Consider the following 17,592-nt stretch of genomic DNA (forward strand, 5'->3'; position numbering starts at 1 on the left):
TCTATAGATGGGAACGGCCAATTTTAAAAGTTACTGAGGGTCAGTTAGAAGAACTTGTAAATTGATTTGATTTATTCATTTTTTTGATAACTTTATTAAGCATCATCTACATCTCCAGTTACTGTTTTATTTATTGGGAATAGAGTAGCGAAAAAAAACAGAAAAAGTTTTGCTGTCATAGAACATGTAGTATAATAAATGTGGGAGGTCCTAAATGATAATAGAAGCATAGATAACAAAGAAGTGGAAATCTGAGTGGGAGCATATTTTTGAGGGAGGATAGTCAGTGTAGTTTTGAATATGTTTATCTTGAGGGTCCTGTGGAATATCCAAGGGATAGTGTGCATTCTTCAGAGCTTATTCAGACTTCAGCAGTTATACCATATACACTCATTTGTGTGTGTGTGTGTGTATGTGTGGTTTTGTGTGGTAGTTTCACGTATGTAGCCTTTCATAACTACCACTGCTTGGGATAGAGACACTCAAGGGCACTATCATCAGATGGCTTTCTTATGTTATCCCTCTGGAGTCATTCCCATCTCTCCCTGCTTCCCTACTTCTTGACCTTTGGTAGTCACTAATCAACTTCTCCCTCTGTGATTTCAGGAATATCGCATAAATGTTATCATGGAGTATGTATCCTTTGAGATTTGTTTATACTTAGCATAATTTTTTTTAGGTTTACCCAAGATGTTCCATATATCAACAGTTCAGTAACATCTTTTTTTTTTTTTATAACTAAGTAGCATTTTTACTGAGTAGCATGTTATGAATGTACCAGCAACCCGTTGACCATTGAAGGACATATGAGTTGTTTCCACACAGCATGGGTTTTTGTGAGCATCAAATTTTATTTCTTTAGGATAAATGCCCATGAGTACAATTGCTTGGTCCATTACTTGCTTTGAAAGAAGTTGCCAAACTATCACCCAGAGTGGCCTATACGATTTTATATCCTACAGTATGTGAGTGATTCAATTTATATTCATTTTTTGTTGCTGTCTTATTTCGAAGTGTTCTAACCCCAAAGGAGCTTCAACCTGAGAGAGTAGATGAGAGTAAATCTCAAACATATTATATAATAAATTATATTTAAATTTTAAATTAATTCTGTTTTTCAGTTTGATTACCTGGGCTCTGATAGCATGATAGTAACAAATAAAGTCATCGAAATTATTGGCCTTGTAAATTTGGTAAGTATTTTCCACTTCATACTAGTTAGGAAAATTCATACTAATTTTGAAATTGTAATTCACATTAACTTGATGTGGCACTTCTGAAGAATTAAGTTGTCCATATAAATTGAGTGTGAATATATCAAACATTGAATTAATTTAGTTATAAATGTAGTTAATTTAATACATAAAAACTAATTTTTCATGTATTTATCTTTCTCTTTTTAGATGTTTGCCCAATTTAAAGTTTCTATTGTGCTGTCATCTTTGGAATTGTGGTCCGATAAAAATAAGATCTCTACAGTTGGTGAGGCAGATGAATTACTGCATAGATTTTTAGAATGGAAAAAGTCCTATCTTACCCTGAGGCCTCATGATATTGCATATCTATTCATGTAAGAATAATGTTTCAGTTTTCTTAGAAATCAAAGATTTGTGATATTGTTCTAGCTTAATTTAGGGAATTGTTCATTTTTGACTGTTCACACTTTGGGTATTTTTTATGCACTCATTCAGCCCTCATGCTCTCTTTCTGGTTATCAGACAATAAAAGAAGATTACTAAAATTTATTTCTATCCTTATCAACATTTACTGATGAGGAGATTGACATTTCAAGAGACTAAACCAACTCAGGATTTTGATTCTGGTGGTATGTCTAGGTTTTGGACCTACACTTAGGAACTCCAGAGTCCATAATCTTAATCACTACATACAAAGAAGGGATTTGTCTTGGGAAGTTTATATTATTATAATGAGTTTTGATCAAAGGCTTGGTAGAGTATGTTAGAATATTTTATCCTGATGAATTTTCTACATTATTTTAAATGTTAGTTTTCTAAAAATCAATTGTAAGTATATACTTTATCATTGTATACATATAAAATTTACTAGCAATTATGATCATCACGTCTTTCAATAAATCTGCATGTATATATTTTGAATATGGCATGGTGATATTTCTTTTTGCATATGTAAGATTAATCTTTCTCTCATGTCTGTCAAGGATGGGTTATTTTTCTTTTCATTTTTTTGACAGTCTGATGGATATAAAATTGAAATGTTTTTTAATTTCCTTTCTCCAAAGACTAGTAGATTTGAGCATCTTTTCATGTTTGTTAATCATTTGGATCTGTCCTCCTGAAATTGCCTTTTCGTGTTATTTAACTACTTCATTGTAATTTGTAAGGGTTTATTGAATGTTTAGATATTAATCCATTGTTTATATATATCAAAAATACTTTTTCCGTGTTTGTAATTTTTCTATAGATATTTAAATTTGTTTTTTGCTCCATAAAATCTTTAATGTTTTTAGGGCCAAGTTTGTTAATCTTATTTTTACTTCTGGATTTCCTATTTGATGAAGATCTCCTCCAGCCCTAAATTTTAGTCTGCAAATTATTGTTAAAGAATAAATATTATTATGTTTTATAAATGAGTTTTTGATGCATTTTAGTCTAATATTTGTATAACAAAAGATAAGTGTAAAATTTTATTTTCTTCCAGTTAAATAGCCAATTTTGCCATGAATTTAGTTATTACTTTTAGCAAACAAATTTCAAAGTAATTTGTCAAGTCCCGCAAACAACCTCTTAACATGTTTAGAGATAAAAGTAAATCTATATATCAATGTATTATTTGTAGACTTTTTGATACTAGTCATTCTCACAAGTATGAAATGACATCTCATTGTGCTTTTGATTTGCACTTCCTTGATAATTAGTGATACTGAGCATCTTTTCATGTATTTCTTGGCTATCTTTATGTCTTTGGAAAAATGTCTTTTCAGATCTTCTGTTCATTTTAAAATCAGACACAAGAGACACGGGTTTGATCCCGGGGTGCGATGATCCCCTGGAAGAGGAAATGGCAACCCACTCCAGTACTCTTGCTTGGGAAATTCCATGGACGGAGGAGCCTGGCGAGCTACAGTCCATGGGGTCTCAACGAGTCAGACATGACTGAGCATGCATGCCTTATTTGATTTTTTAGTGTTGAGTTGTATGAGTTCTTTATATATTTTGGATATTAATCTATTATCAAATATATCATTTGAAAATATCTTCTTCCACCCATTAGGTTGCTTTTTCATTTAGTTGGTATCTTCCTTCACTGTGCAGAACAGTTTGGTTTCATGTAGTCCCATTTGTTTATTTTTTGCTTTTATTTCCCTTGCCTGGGAAGACAGATTATAAAATATACTGCCAAGACTGATATCAAAGATTATGCTTCCTATCTTTTCTTCTAGGATTTTAAGGTTTTAGGACTTAAATTTAATTCCTTAATCCCCTTTGAGATTTTTTGAATATGTTACGGAGAATGGTCCAGTTTCAAGAATGTGGCTGTCCAGTTTCCCCACCACCATTTATTGAAGAGGCTCTCTTTTACCCCTTGTGTGTTCATGCTTCCTTTATCATAGATTATCAACCAGATAAACTCGGATTTATTTCTGGGTTATCTGTTCTGTTCCATGGATCTATGTGTCTGTTTTTTGTGCTAGTACAGCACTGTTTTAATTAATACAGCTTTGTAGTATAGTTTGATATCAAAGAATGAAGTATTTCCAGCTTTGTTCTTTTCCTCAGAATTGCCTAGCCTATTTGGGGTCTTTTGAGAATCCATTAAATTATAGTATTCTTTGTTCAAATTTGGTGAAAAATGCTGTTGCTATTTTGATGAAGGATTACATTGGATCTATAGACTGTATGAGATTTTAACACAATAGTTCTCCTAATACATGAACACATATGTCTTTCCCTCTGTTTGTGTTCTCTTTAGTTTCTTTCATCAGTGTTTTACTAGTTTTCTGAGTATAGGTCTTTTATATGTTGGTTAGATTTATTCCTGAGTCTTTTAATTTTTTTTGATGTGATTGTAAATAAGATTGTGTTTTTATAAAGAAGTTTAAGCAGTTTTTTAAAAAAATGATTGCTCTTTTAAAAAATGATTTTACTTATTTATTTTTGGCTGTGCTGGGCCTTCATTGCTGTGTGTGCTTTTCGCTAATTGTGGCGAGCAGGGGCTCCTCTCTAGTTGTGGTGCACAGGCTTTGCATTGTGCTGCCATGGCCGCTAGGGCACACTAGCTTCAGTATTCGCAGCTCTGGGCTCTTGAGCACAGGCTTACTAGTTATGGCACATGGGCTTGGTTGCTCTATGGCATGTGGGATTCCCGGACTAGGGTTCGAGCCTGTGCCTACTACATCGGCAGTCAGATTCTTTACCACTGAGTCATCAGGAAGCCCAAAACTGTCTTCTCTTCTCTTTCTGGTAAAATTTATTAGTCCATAGAAGCACAACTAATTATATTAATTTTATATCCTGCAACTTTACAAAATTCATTGATGAGTTCTAACAGTTTTTTGTGGCATCTTTAGGATTTCCTATACATAGTATCATGTCATCTGCAAACAGTGACAGTTTTACTTCATCCTTTCCAGTTGGGATTCCTTTTACTTCTTTTTCCAGTTTGAATGCTATGGCTAGGATGCCAATACTATGTTGAATATAGTGGTGACAGTGGGCATCCTTGATGTGTTCCTAGTCTTAGAGGAAATGCTGCCAGTTTTTCATTCCTAGGTATGATTTTAGGTGCTGCGGGTTTGTCTTATATGACCTTTATTATGTTCAGTATATTCTTTTATAGGGCTTCCCTGGTGGCTCAGTGGTAAAGAATCTGCCTGCCAATGCAGGGACATGGGTTCCATCCCTGGACATGGGTTCCATCCATCCCTGGGAAGATCCCCTGGAGAAGGAAATAGCAACCCACTCCAGTATTCTTGTCTGGGATATCCCATCCCCAGAGGAGCCTTGTGGGCTACAGGCCATGGGGCCACAAAATAATTAACTAAAATGTACCTTAGCAAATGAACAAAATGTTCATATATACCCATTTTGTTGAGAATTTTTTGCCATAAATGCATGGTAAATGTTGTCAAAAGCTTTTTCTGTGTTGGTTCAAATGACTATATTTTTATTCTTCAATTTGTCAATATATATGACATTGATTTGGAAAACTCAGCAGTGGCCACAGGACTGGAAAAGGTCAGTTTTCATTCCAATCCCAAAGAAAGGCAATGTCAAAGAATGCTCAAACGACCACACAATTGTACTCATCTCACATGCTAGTAAAGTAATGCTCAAAATTCTCCACGCCAGGCTTCAACAGTACGTGAACTGTGAACCTGCAGATGTTCAAGCTGGATTTAGAAAAGGAAGAGGAACCAGAGATCAAATTGCCAACATCTGTTGGATCATCAAAAAAGCAAGAGAATTCCAGAGAAACATCTATTCCTGCTTTAATGACTAGGCCAAAGCCTTTGACCATGTGGATCACAACAAATTGTGGAAAATTCTTAAAGAGATGGGAATACTAGACCACCTGACCTGCCTCTTGAGAAATCTGTATGCAGGTCAGGAAGCAACAGTTAGAACTGGACACGGAACAACAGACTGGTTCCAAATTGGGAAAGGAGTATGTCAAGGTTGTATATTGTCATCCTGCTTATTTAACTTACATCCAGAGTACATCATGGGAAATTCTGGGCTGGATGAAGCACAAGCTGGAATCAAGATTGCCAGGACAAATATCAATAACATCAGATATTCAGATGACACCAGCCTTATGGCAGAAAGTGAAGAAGAACTAAAGAGCCTCTTGATGAAAGTGAAAGAGGAGAGTGAAAAAGTTGGCTTAAAGCTCAACATTCAGAAAACTAAGATCATGGCCTCCGGTCCCATCACTTCATGGGAAATAGATGGGGAAACAGTGGGAATAGTGACAGACTTTATTTTGGGGGGCTCCAAAATCACTGCGGATGGTGACTGCAGCCATGAAAGTAAAAGATGCTTACTCCTTGGAAGAAAAGTTATGACCAACCTTTGTTACGCCAACAAAGGTCCATCTAGTCAAGTCTATGGTTTTTCAGTAGTCATGTATGGATGTGAGAGTTGGGCTATAAAGAAACCTGAGTGCCGAAGAATTGATGCTTTTAAACTGTGGTGTTGGAGAAGACTCTTGAGAGTCCCTTGGACGGCAAGGAGATCCAACCAGTCCATCCTAAAGGAAATCAGTCTGAATATTCATTGGAAGGACTGATGCTGAAGCTGAAACTCCAATACTTTGACCACCTGATGCGAAGAACTGACCCGTTTGAAAAGACCCTGATGCTGGGAAAGATTGAAAGCAGGAGGAGAAGGGGACGACAGAGGATGAGATGGTTGGATGGCATCACTGACTCAATGGACATGAGTTTGAGTAAACTCCGGGAGTTGGTGAGGGACAGGGAGGCCTGGCGTGCTGCAGTCCATGGGGTCACAAAGAGTTGGACACGACTGAGCGACTGGACTAAACTGAACTGAACTGACAGAGGAAAAGTCTCACTGGCAAAGGGAAGCAGATAGTAAACAAAGAGGTAGGAATTTTACAGGATAAAAGATGTAAAATTATCTATATCCACAATAAGTAGTTAAGATATACACAAAAATTATGCAAAATATGACATAAAAAACATTAGTGGCAATAAAATGTAAAACTGTTAGAATGTGTTGCATCTTAAGATATCATCAACTTAAATATATATGCCATCCCAAAACAGCAGAATATACTTTTTTTTCAAGCGCACATGGAACATTCTCCAGGACAGATCACATGACAGGCACAAAACAATTTTCAGTAAATTTAAAATTGAAATCATAGTAAGCAGTTTTCCCAACCACAACAGTATGAGATTAGAAGTTAATCAAAAGCAAAAAGCTGGATATAACAGAAACAATAGATTCCAAATAAGATGCTACTAAATAACCAATGGGTTGGAAGAAATTAAAGAAAAAAAATCACAAAACACTTCGAAACAAATGAAAATAAAAATCAATGCTCCAAAATTTTAGGGTCACAGCAAATGCAGTTCTAAGAAGGAAGTTTATACAATCTATCTCAAGAAACAAGAAAAATATCAACCTAAACTGACACTAAAGGAACTAGAAAAAGTTAGTAGAAGGCACGAAATAAAAAAGAACAGAGAAGAAATCAATGAAATAGAGATGAAGAAAAATAGGAAAGATAACTAAAAGTGATATTTTAGTTGAAACTAAGAGTGAGTTCTTTTAAAAGATAAACAAAATTGGTAAACTTTTAGCCAGATTCATCAAGGTAAAAAGAGAGAGACCTAACCAATAAAATCAGAAATAGACACCACAGAAATACAAAGGATAAGACAGTACTGTGAACAAACTATATGCCAATAAAATGACAACCTGGCAGAAATGGACATAACTCCTGGGAAAGTGCAATCTCCCAAGACTGAACCAGGAAGAAATAAAAAATATGAAGAGATCAATTACCAGTACTGAAATTGAATCAGTAATTTAAAAACTCACAACTAACGAAAGTCCAGGACCAGAAGGATTCACAGGTTAATCCTACCAAACATTTAGAGAAGAGTGAATACCTATCCTTCTGGAACTATTCCAAAAAATTGCAGAGGAAGGAACGAATACTTCCAAACTCATTCTATGAGGCCATCATCACCCTGATACCAAAATCAGACAAATGTATCAGAAAAAAGGAAATTACAGGCCATTACTGATGAAAGCAGATGCAGAAATATTCAACAAAATGTTAGTAAACCAAATTTAACAATACATTAAAAGAATCAAACACCATGGTAAAGTGGGATTATCCCAGGACACAAGGATGGTTCAATATCCATGAATCAATCAATGTCATTGAGTTCAGTTCAGTCACTCAGTCGTGTCCAACTCTTTGTGACCCCATGGACTGCAGCACGCCAGGCCTCCCTGTCCCTCACCAACTCCCGGAGTTTACTCAAACTCATGTCCATTGAGTCAGTGATGCCATCCAACCATCTCATCCTCTGTCGTCCCCTTCTCCTCCTGCTTTCAATCTTTCCCAGCATCAGGGTCTTTTCAAACGGGTCAGTTCTTCGCATCAGGTGGTCAAAGTATTGGAGTTTCAGCTTCAGCATCAGTCCTTCCAATGAATATTCAGACTGATTTCCTTTAGGATGGACTGGTTGGATCTCCTTGCCGTCCAAGGGACTCTCAAGAGTCTTCTCCAACACCACAGTTTAAAAGCATCAATTCTTCGGCACTCAGGTTTCTTTATAGCCCAACTCTCACATCCATACATGACTACTGAAAAACCATAGACTTGACTAGATGGACCTTTGTTGGCGTAACAAAGGTTGGTCATAACTTTTCTTCCAAGGAGTAAGCATCTTTTACTTTCATGGCTGCAGTCACCATCCGCAGTGATTTTGGAGCCCCCCAAAATAAAGTCTGTCACTATTCCCACTGTTTCCCCATCTATTTCCCATGAAGTGATGGGACCGGAGGCCATGATCTTAGTTTTCTGAATGTTGAGCTTTAAGCCAACTTTTTCACTCTCCTCTTTCACTTTCATCAAGAGGCTCTTTAGTTCTTCTTCACTTTCTGCCATAAGGCTGGTGTCATCTGAATATCTGATGTTATTGATATTTGTCCTGGCAATCTTGATTCCAGCTTGTGCTTCATCCAGCCCAGAATTTCCCATGATGTACTCTGGATGTAAGTTAAATAAGCAGGATGACAATATACAACCTTGACATACTCCTTTCCCAATTTGGAACCAGTCTGTTGTTCCGTGTCCAGTTCTAACTGTTGCTTCCTGACCTGCATACAGATTTCTCAAGAGGCAGGTCAGGTGGTCTAGTATTCCCATCTCTTTAAGAATTTTCCACAATTTGTTGTGATCCACATGGTCAAAGGCTTTGGCCTAGTCATTAAAGCAGGAATAGATGTTTCTCTGGAATTCTCTTGCTTTTTTGATGATCCAACAGATGTTGGCAATTTGATCTCTGGTTCCTCTTCCTTTTCTAAATCCAGCTTGAACATCTGCAGGTTCACAGTTCACGTACTGTTGAAGCCTGGCGTGGAGAATTTTGAGCATTACTTTACTAGCATGTGAGATGAGTACAATTGTGTGGTCGTTTGAGCATTCTTTGACATTGCCTTTCTTTGGGATTGGAATGAAAACTGACCTTTTCCAGTCCTGTGGCCACTGCTGCATTTTTCAAATTTGCTGGCATATTGAGTGCAGCACTTTCACAGCATCATCTTTTAGGATTTGAAATAGCTCAACTGGAATTCCATCACCTCCACTAGCTTTGTAGTGATGCTTCCTAAGGCCCCCTTGACTTTCCATTCCAGGATGACCTACTGTAGGTGAGTGATCATACCCTCTGATTATCTGGGTCGTGAAGATATTTTTTGTATAGTTCTGTGTATTGTTGCCACCTCCTCTTAATATCTTCTGCTTCTGTTAGGTCCATACCATTTCTGTCCTTTATTGTGCCCAGCTTTGCATGAAATGTTCCCCTGGTATCTCTAATTATCTTGAAGAGATCTCTAGTCTTTCCCATTCTATTGTTTTCCTCTATTTCTTTGCACGATCCGTGAGGAAGGCTTTCTTATCTCTCCTTGCTATTCTTTGGAACTCTGCATTCAAATGAGTATATCTTTCCTTTTCTCCTTTGCTTTTCGCTTCTCTTCTTTTCATAGCTATTTGTTAAGGAGTGCTCACACAACCATTTTGCTTTTTTGCATTTATTTTTCTTAGGGATGGTCTTGACCCCTGTCTCCTACATAGTGTCACAAACTTCTGTTCATAGTTCATCAGGTAATCTATCGGATCCAGTCCCTTGAATCTATTTCTTACTTCCACTGTATAATCGTAAGGGATTTGATTTAGGTTATACCTGAATGGTCTAGTGGTTTTCCCTACTTTCTTCAATTTAAGTCTGAATTTGGCAACATGGTGTTCATGATCTGAGCCACAGTCAGCTCCCCGTCTTGTTTTTGCTGACTGTATAGAGCTTCTCCATCTTTGGCTGCAAAGAACATAAATCAATCTGATTTCGTGTTGACCATTTGGTGATGTCCATGTGTAGAATCTTCTCTTTTGTTCCTTTTGTAATATTACTTATTTGTAGTTGTGTCCTCATCAGCTTAGAGAAGGCCTCTTTAACATTTCTTCTTTCTGTTTCAGTGGAGCTGAACTCTGGTAGCTTTTGCCCTTCTGTAAAACTGTTTATCTCTCCTGCAAATCTGAATGATATCTTAGCCAGGTAGAGTATTCCTCGTTTTAGTTTTTTCCTTTTATTTTTTTGAATATATGATGTTACTCTATTCTGGACTTCAGAGTTTCTGCTAAAAAGTCAGCTGATAGTCTAATGGGAATTTCCTTGTACTTGATCATTTGTTTTTCTCTTTGGGTTTTAAGGGTTCCTCTTTATCTTTTACACATTTTAATTAGACCATTTGTTGGTTTGAACATGTTAGGGTTCATCTTGGGTTCTGTCAGTGATTCCTGGACCTAGGATGTCTGTTTTCTTCTTTAGGGAATTTTTAAAGCTATTATTGCTTCATATAATTTCTCTGCCTGTTTCATTTTTTCTTCTTTTTCTGGGGTGCCTACAATGTGATTGTGAATGTCACTTCATGTTGCCCCAGAGCTTCTTGTTTTATTATTAAAATCTGTTATCTTTTTAAATTGGGTAATTTCCACTATTCTACCTTACAGAACACTGATCCATTTCATTCTCTGTACCATCTAACCTATTATTGATTCCTTCTGGGGTACTTGTTACTTCATTTATTGTATTGTTTAGCTCTGATTGTTTTTAAAAATATCTTCTAACTATTGAAACTCTCATTGTATTCATCTATTCTTCTCTCCACATTAGTGAGCATGTTTATGATTATTACCTTGAGCTCATTTTGGGTAGTAGGTTGCTTATCTCTGTTTTGTTTAGTTGTTTTTTAGGTTTTATCTTGTTTGCTTATTTGAACATACTCCTCTCTTTCGTCGTTTTGCCTGGTTCTCTGTGGCCTTATATGGGAGGCATCTTATGAGGTCTAGCAGCATATTTCTTGCTGGCCATTAGAGCTAAGTGATCCAATGTGTTCCCTGTGTGGGCTGTTAGTGCCCTTCTGTTGTGTCATGACTTACTACTCTGGGCATCCTGGTTTTGAGGCTGGCTTCCAGCCTGGCTAGCTGAGAACACTGCCTTGTGAGGCCACTGTAGGCCCAGTGGTGGGCAAGACCTGCTCCCCTTGTGACTGCTTGTGCTCTCTGGTGATGCACAGCTGCTGCAGGCCCTGCTGGTGGGTATTGCATGCCCCCTCATTAATAGGGTAAGGGAGGATTCTAAAATGTCATTGTTAGCACGGTAGAAAGAGATTCCAAAAAGATCTACCCCCAGAATCTTAATCTCAGCTACCTCCTGCCTCTTTCGGATGCTCTTCAAGTTCAGCAAATATAGCCTGACCCAGGTTCCTTTCAAATGACTACCTCTATGCTGGGAGTCAGAGCATGTGAGATTTTGTGTGTATTCTGAGTGGAGTATGTGTTTCCTGTAGCCCTCTAGCTCTCCTGAATGTAAGCTCTGCTGGTTTTCAAAGTCCAACTTTGAAGGGGATGGTTCACTTTTTCAGTGCAAGGTGGCTGTGCTGGGAAGCTTGGCTGGGACTCAGACTTCTTGATCCTCAATGAGGATCAAGGTTGTGATATGCCTCTTGTTTGTAGACACATTTCGAGCTTGGATGTGTCAGTCCTGACTGGACCAAGTCTCTGCCTTCACACCTGTCTCATTGTGGCTCCCTTCTTTATATTGTTAATTTTGGAAATTCTTTCATACTGGATTTCAGGTCATTCCTATAGTTGCTCTGATATACTAGTAATTTCGGTGTGCCCTTGGGAGGAGGTGAGTTCAGGTTTTCCTAATCTGCTGTCTTAATTTCTTCAGCTATATTTTCTTACTTTTCACTGAACTTTTGAGGATACTCGGTATATAGAGAATTGCAAATTATATTTTCTTACTTTTCACTGAACTTTTGAGGATATTCAGTATATAGAGAATTGCAAATTTTGTGTTAATTTTTAAAATTAATGGATTTTATTTTAGATCAGTTTTAGCTTTACAGAAAAATCAAGAAAAAGGTACAGGAAGTTCCCATATACTCCCTTTCCCCCACGACTCTTACCTCAGTTTCCCCCCATTATTAACATCTTGCACTGGTGTCATACATTTGTTAAGGATGGTGAACCAATATTGATGCATTACTAAATAGATCCCACAGTTCACATTAGATTTCACTTTTTATGTTATATAATTCATTTTTAAATTTTAATGACTTATCTGTAGAGATATTCTAATTTCTGCAAGTACAATCATATCATCTGAAAGTTATGGTAGTTTTATTTTTTCTCATCTAACACTTATGCAAATTGCTCTCTTAGTATGTTAGCTAGGACCACTAAAATATGATGAATAGAAGTAACAGCAAGTATCTTTATTTCATTGTTGTTGCAAAGGGAAAGATTTCTGTGTGTCAGTATTAAGTATAAACTTGCATTACAGGTTTTGTAGATGCTGTTTGTCAAATAAAATGTTTATTATGTTTACTAAAAGTTTTTTAAAAATTGTGAATAAATTTTAAGTTTTATCAAATGTTTTTCTTCATCTATTGTAAGAATTATATGATGTACCAATGCTTCTGGAAGTAAAGCCTACTTTATTTGATATAGATATAGACAGACAGTGAATCAACCTATTTGTCCAGTAATGGATGAATGGATAAAGAAAAAATAGGTTTATATACATAATGAATTACTATCTGACCATAAAAAGAAGAAAATCTTTACATTTGTGACAAATGTGTAGGTCTTATGGGCATTTTGCTAAGTGAAATAAGTCAGAATGAGAAAGACAAATATTGTTTACTCTTAGTTATATGTGTAGCTCAGACAGTAAAGAATCTGCCTGTAATACAGAAGACCTGAGTTCAATCCCTGGGTCAGGAAGATCCCCTGGAGAAGGGAATGGCAACCCACTCCAGTATTCTTTCCTGGAGAATCCCATGGACTGAGGGGCCTGGCAGACTACAGTCCATGGGGTTGCAGAGTCGGACACGACTGAGTGACTAACACTGAGACTGACTTATAAGAGTAATCAAAAACAAACAAACAAATGGGTGAAGGTGATCGAAAAGTATAACTGTGTATACTTTTACAAAGTATAATTATACAAAGTATAATTGTATAAAAGTAACAATACTGTTGTCTATTTGAAAGTTGCTAAGAAAAGCAGTGACAGATTTTATTTTCTTGTACTCCAAGATCAATGTGGACTGAAGCCATGAAATTAAAAGATCCTTGTTCCTTGGGAGGAAAGCTAAAAAGCAGAGACATCACACTGCTGACAAAGAGTGTTGTTACTGAATCGCTCAGTAGTAGTGTCTGACTCTTTGCAACCCCATGGACTGCAGCACGCCAGGCTACCCTGTCCTTCACCCTCTTCCCTGAAGTTTGCTCGAACTCATGTCTATTGAGTCAGTGATTCCATCCAACCATCTCGTTCTCTGTTGTTCCTTTCTCCTTTTGCCATCTATTTTTCCCAGCATCAGGGTCTTTTCCTGTGAGTCTGCTCTTCGCATCAGGTGGCCAAAGTATTGGAGCTTCAGCTTCAGCTTCAGTCTTTTCAGTGAGTATTCAGGACTGATTTCCTTTAGGATGGACTGGTTGGATCTCCTTGCTGTCCAAGGGACTCACAAGAGTCTTCTCCAACACCACACTTCAAAAGCATCAGTTCTTTGGTGCTTAGGTTTCTTTATAGTCCAACTCTCACATCCATACATGACTACTGGGAAAACCATAACTTGGACTATACAGACGTCTGTAGGCAAAGTAATGTCTCTTCTTTTTAATATGTTGTGTAGGTTTGTCATAGCTTTTCTTCCAAGGAGAAAGCATCTTTTAATTTCATGGCTGCAGTCACCATTCACAGTGATTTTGGAGCCCAAGATAATAAAGTCTGTCACTGTTTCCATCGTTTCACCATCTATATGCCATGAAGTAATGGGACCATATGCCATGATCTTAGTTTTTTGAATGTTGAGTTTGAAGCCAGCTTTTTCACTCCTCTTCCACCTTCATCAAGAGGCTCTTTAGTTCCTCTTTGCTTTCTGCCATAAGGGTGGTGTCATCTGCATATCTGAGGCTATTGATGTTTCTCCCAGAAATGTCAATTTCAGCTTGTGTTTCTCCCAGCCTGAAATTTCACATGATGTACTCTGCATATAAATTAAATAGCAGGGTGACAATATACAGCCTTGACATACCCCTTTCCCAATTTTAAGATGTTGAACTTTGATGCATTAATAGTGAGACTGGTGACAGGGAATTTATCCCATTAGAAATATGGAAATTATGGTACAGTCAGCATCCTTAAACTTAAGTAGTGATCCTTCTTGATATCTTGATGCTATCTTAAAGCACCAGTGTATTTTTCATATGAGTAACGTGCTGCATGTTAACTCACTTCAGTTGTGTCTGACTCTCTGTGACCCCATGGACTGTAGCCTGCCAGGCTCCTCTGTCCATGGGATTCTTCAGGCAAAAATACTGGAGTAGGTTGCCATTTCCTCCTGCAGGGGATCTTCCTGACCCAGGGATTGAAACCACGTCTCTTACATCTCCTGCATTGGCAGGTGGGTTCTTTATAACTAATGCCACTTGGGAAGCCCCTGAGTAATGTAATATACTGAGTAATGTAATATAAAATACTAGAATAAATACCTTGAAATTATGATCATTAACAGTAATTTCCTGTGGTCTCCATACTCCAGAAATTTATAATCTGGGTCCTAAAGGAGGAACAGTAAACATAGTAAGCTTAATTTTTTTAAACCTTTTACAATCTTTCCTTTATTCAACAAATGTTTATTGAGATAACATAGCATAGTGATTCAAATTTAAGCTCTGGAGGCCAAATGCCTGCATTTAAGTTCAGCCCTGTCTGTCACCTAGGGCAGTTGATATGTTCTGCCTCAATTTCCCTATATTTGCTTTTATTATTGTTATTCCTTTCCATCTTTATTGAGTTATAATTGATAAGTAAAAATTTTATATATTTAAGGGGTACAGTGTGGTTTTTTAATAGCATTTAAAATTGTTTATTATTTATTTATCTTGGCTGTACTGGGTCTTTGTTGCTGTGTGAGGGATTTCTCTGGTTGTGACAAGCAGAGGTTACTCCCTAGTTGCAGTGTGCAGGCTTCTCATTGTAGTGACTTCTCCTCTTGCAGAGCATGGGCCTCAGAGTATATGAGCTTCAGTAGTTGTGGTGCATGGGCTCAGTAGTTGTGGCCTGTGAGCTCTGGAATGCAGGCTCAGTAGTTGCTGCATATGGGTTTAATTGCCCCGAGGCATGTGGACTCTTCCCCAGAACCATGTCCCTTGCACTGGCAGGAGGCTTCTTAACCACTGACCACCAGGGATGTCCACAATGTGATGTTCTGATATAAGTATACATTATGAAAGTTTAATCAAGTTGATTAAAATATCCATCATCTTATACAGTTGCCATTTTTTGGTGTGTGGTGAGAAAATTTAAGTCTACTGTAGCAAATTTCACATATACAATACAGTATTATTAACTCTAGGCATCTGACTGTACATTAGATCTCTAGGACATATTCATCCTGTGCAACTGAAACTTTATACCTTTGACCATCTTCCCATTTCCCCCATTTCCCAACCCCTGGCAACCGCCATTCAACTCTTTGCTTTTGTAAGTTGACCCTTTTAGATTCAACATATAAGCAAGATCTTACAGTACTTGACTTTTCATGTTTGGCTTACTTCACTTAGCATAATGTCCTCCAGGTTTATCCATGTTGCAAATGGCAGGATTTCCTTATTTTCTGAGGCTGAATTATATTCCACTGTGTATGTACATTGTATTTTCTTTGTCCATTTGTTTCTCAGTGGAATTTAATTTAAAAATGGGCCTCTTGGGCATCATCTTGCATGCCTGGGGGCACTCATTGTGCCCTCACGTTCCCTTGTGGGAGAGATCATGGCTGAAGGCGTGTCTTGGCACTGAGCTGTGCTGAGTTGGGGGAATGGTGACGTGGGCAGAGTGAAACTGTTTTTACCTAAGAATGTGAATGTTCCTGGATTTTTTTGCTCAAGTGTGGTGTGGGACCCTTCCTTGGACTCTTAGGCCACAAAAATACTCTCATCTGTGAGTGTTTCTCAAAAGTGTCTCTGGAGAGAGAGATGAGGGTTAAAAGTCCCAAGTCTTCCATCTTGTTGATGTCATTGCAGAAGATTAATATTAGTACATTATGTGTATCTGTTTATAGTTTAAAGGAGGAGGAAGTAATGAGAGTGAGAGGAAGAGTGCGAGAGAGATCCAAAGTAATGAATCAAATTAGAAGTGTGAAGACAGATTGAGGCATATTTAAACTCAAAGGAAGGTGGACAGCATTACAGGTTATTGAAGCAGTGTACTTAGAGATATAGGAGTAAGTAATAATTCTTTTCAAAGACCATGGAATTCATAGTTATAAGTGTAGCTAAACCTCTGTAGGAGGAGAGGGAATCAAGAAATGTTGAAGAAGTAAAACGTTAAATCTTGATAACTGATTGGATGTGAAGATTGGGTGGGCAGTATTAAGTAAAAATAGTTATTATTGTATCCAGATCATCAGGAGTATGGATAGAGTTTAGGGGAAAGTCTTATCTATTGGCAGAACTGTCTTGAATGAAGAAAGAATTTAAGCAATAATTCAATATTGGAATGTAAAGCTAAACTTAGGTGTTAAGGGCAAATACTTGGATACAAGTGCTGGAGGGTAGGGATGTACAACATGAGAATAAGGGAGCCGTGGAGGGACAGTGCAGTTGTGAAGTAAAGTGCAGGTGAGACTGAGGGGACCTTTTAAATTGAGAATTGAGTATTAAGCTTTTCTACATACATCCTGGAATGTTTATTTTGGCTGGGGCTCTAAAGATGGCAGAATATGTTTGGAGCATCCATATCTTAGTAATTGAAAGTACAGCTCTGGATTCAAACTGTCTTAAGTTCATATCCTTCAGCAGTACTTATTAACTCTGATGCCCTGAGCAAGCTATTTGTACTTTCCATCTGATATATGATTTGTTCAGTGGGGACAAATAATATCTATTTCCTGGGTGGATTTGAGAATTAAATAGAATGATTTACATAAATCTCTGAGAATAGTGCTATTATTATATGGCAGGCTATATGGAATCTTTTTCAAAGCAGAAAAAAATTAACTTAAGTTGTAGAACAATATAGTCATTATAGTAAGAAAATGGTGAGCTTACCTACATTTGAGTGAAAACTTTTAATCCATACATTAAAGCTATTTTTCATTGTTATTGGGCAAAATGCTTTTGATTGAAATGTTTGATCAAAGTCTTTGGTGCATGTGTGCATCCTCAGTTGCTAAGTTGTGTCCAACTCTTTGTGACCCCATGGACTATAGCCCACCAGGCTCCTCTGTCCAGGGGATTTCCCAGACAAGAACACTGGAGTAGGCTGCTGTTTGC

At 37.4% G+C, this 17,592-nt stretch overlaps 1 protein-coding gene across 1 annotated transcript in view; it reads left to right on the top strand.

Annotated features, from left to right (window-relative positions):
* ADAM32 (ADAM metallopeptidase domain 32) overlaps positions 1 to 17,592 on the top strand; it is a 160,519-nt gene that overhangs the window by 45,882 nt on the left and 97,045 nt on the right. Inside the window, exons 8-9 of the mRNA XM_043893833.1 lie at positions 1,122 to 1,193; positions 1,404 to 1,570. Of these exons, the coding sequence (XP_043749768.1) occupies positions 1,122 to 1,193; positions 1,404 to 1,570 (239 nt within the window). The remainder of the gene's footprint in view (positions 1 to 1,121; positions 1,194 to 1,403; positions 1,571 to 17,592) is intronic.

The sequence above is a fragment of the Cervus elaphus genome, chromosome 32 (genome assembly GCF_910594005.1).
Source record: "Cervus elaphus chromosome 32, mCerEla1.1, whole genome shotgun sequence".
Classification (NCBI taxonomy): domain Eukaryota; kingdom Metazoa; phylum Chordata; class Mammalia; order Artiodactyla; family Cervidae; genus Cervus; species Cervus elaphus.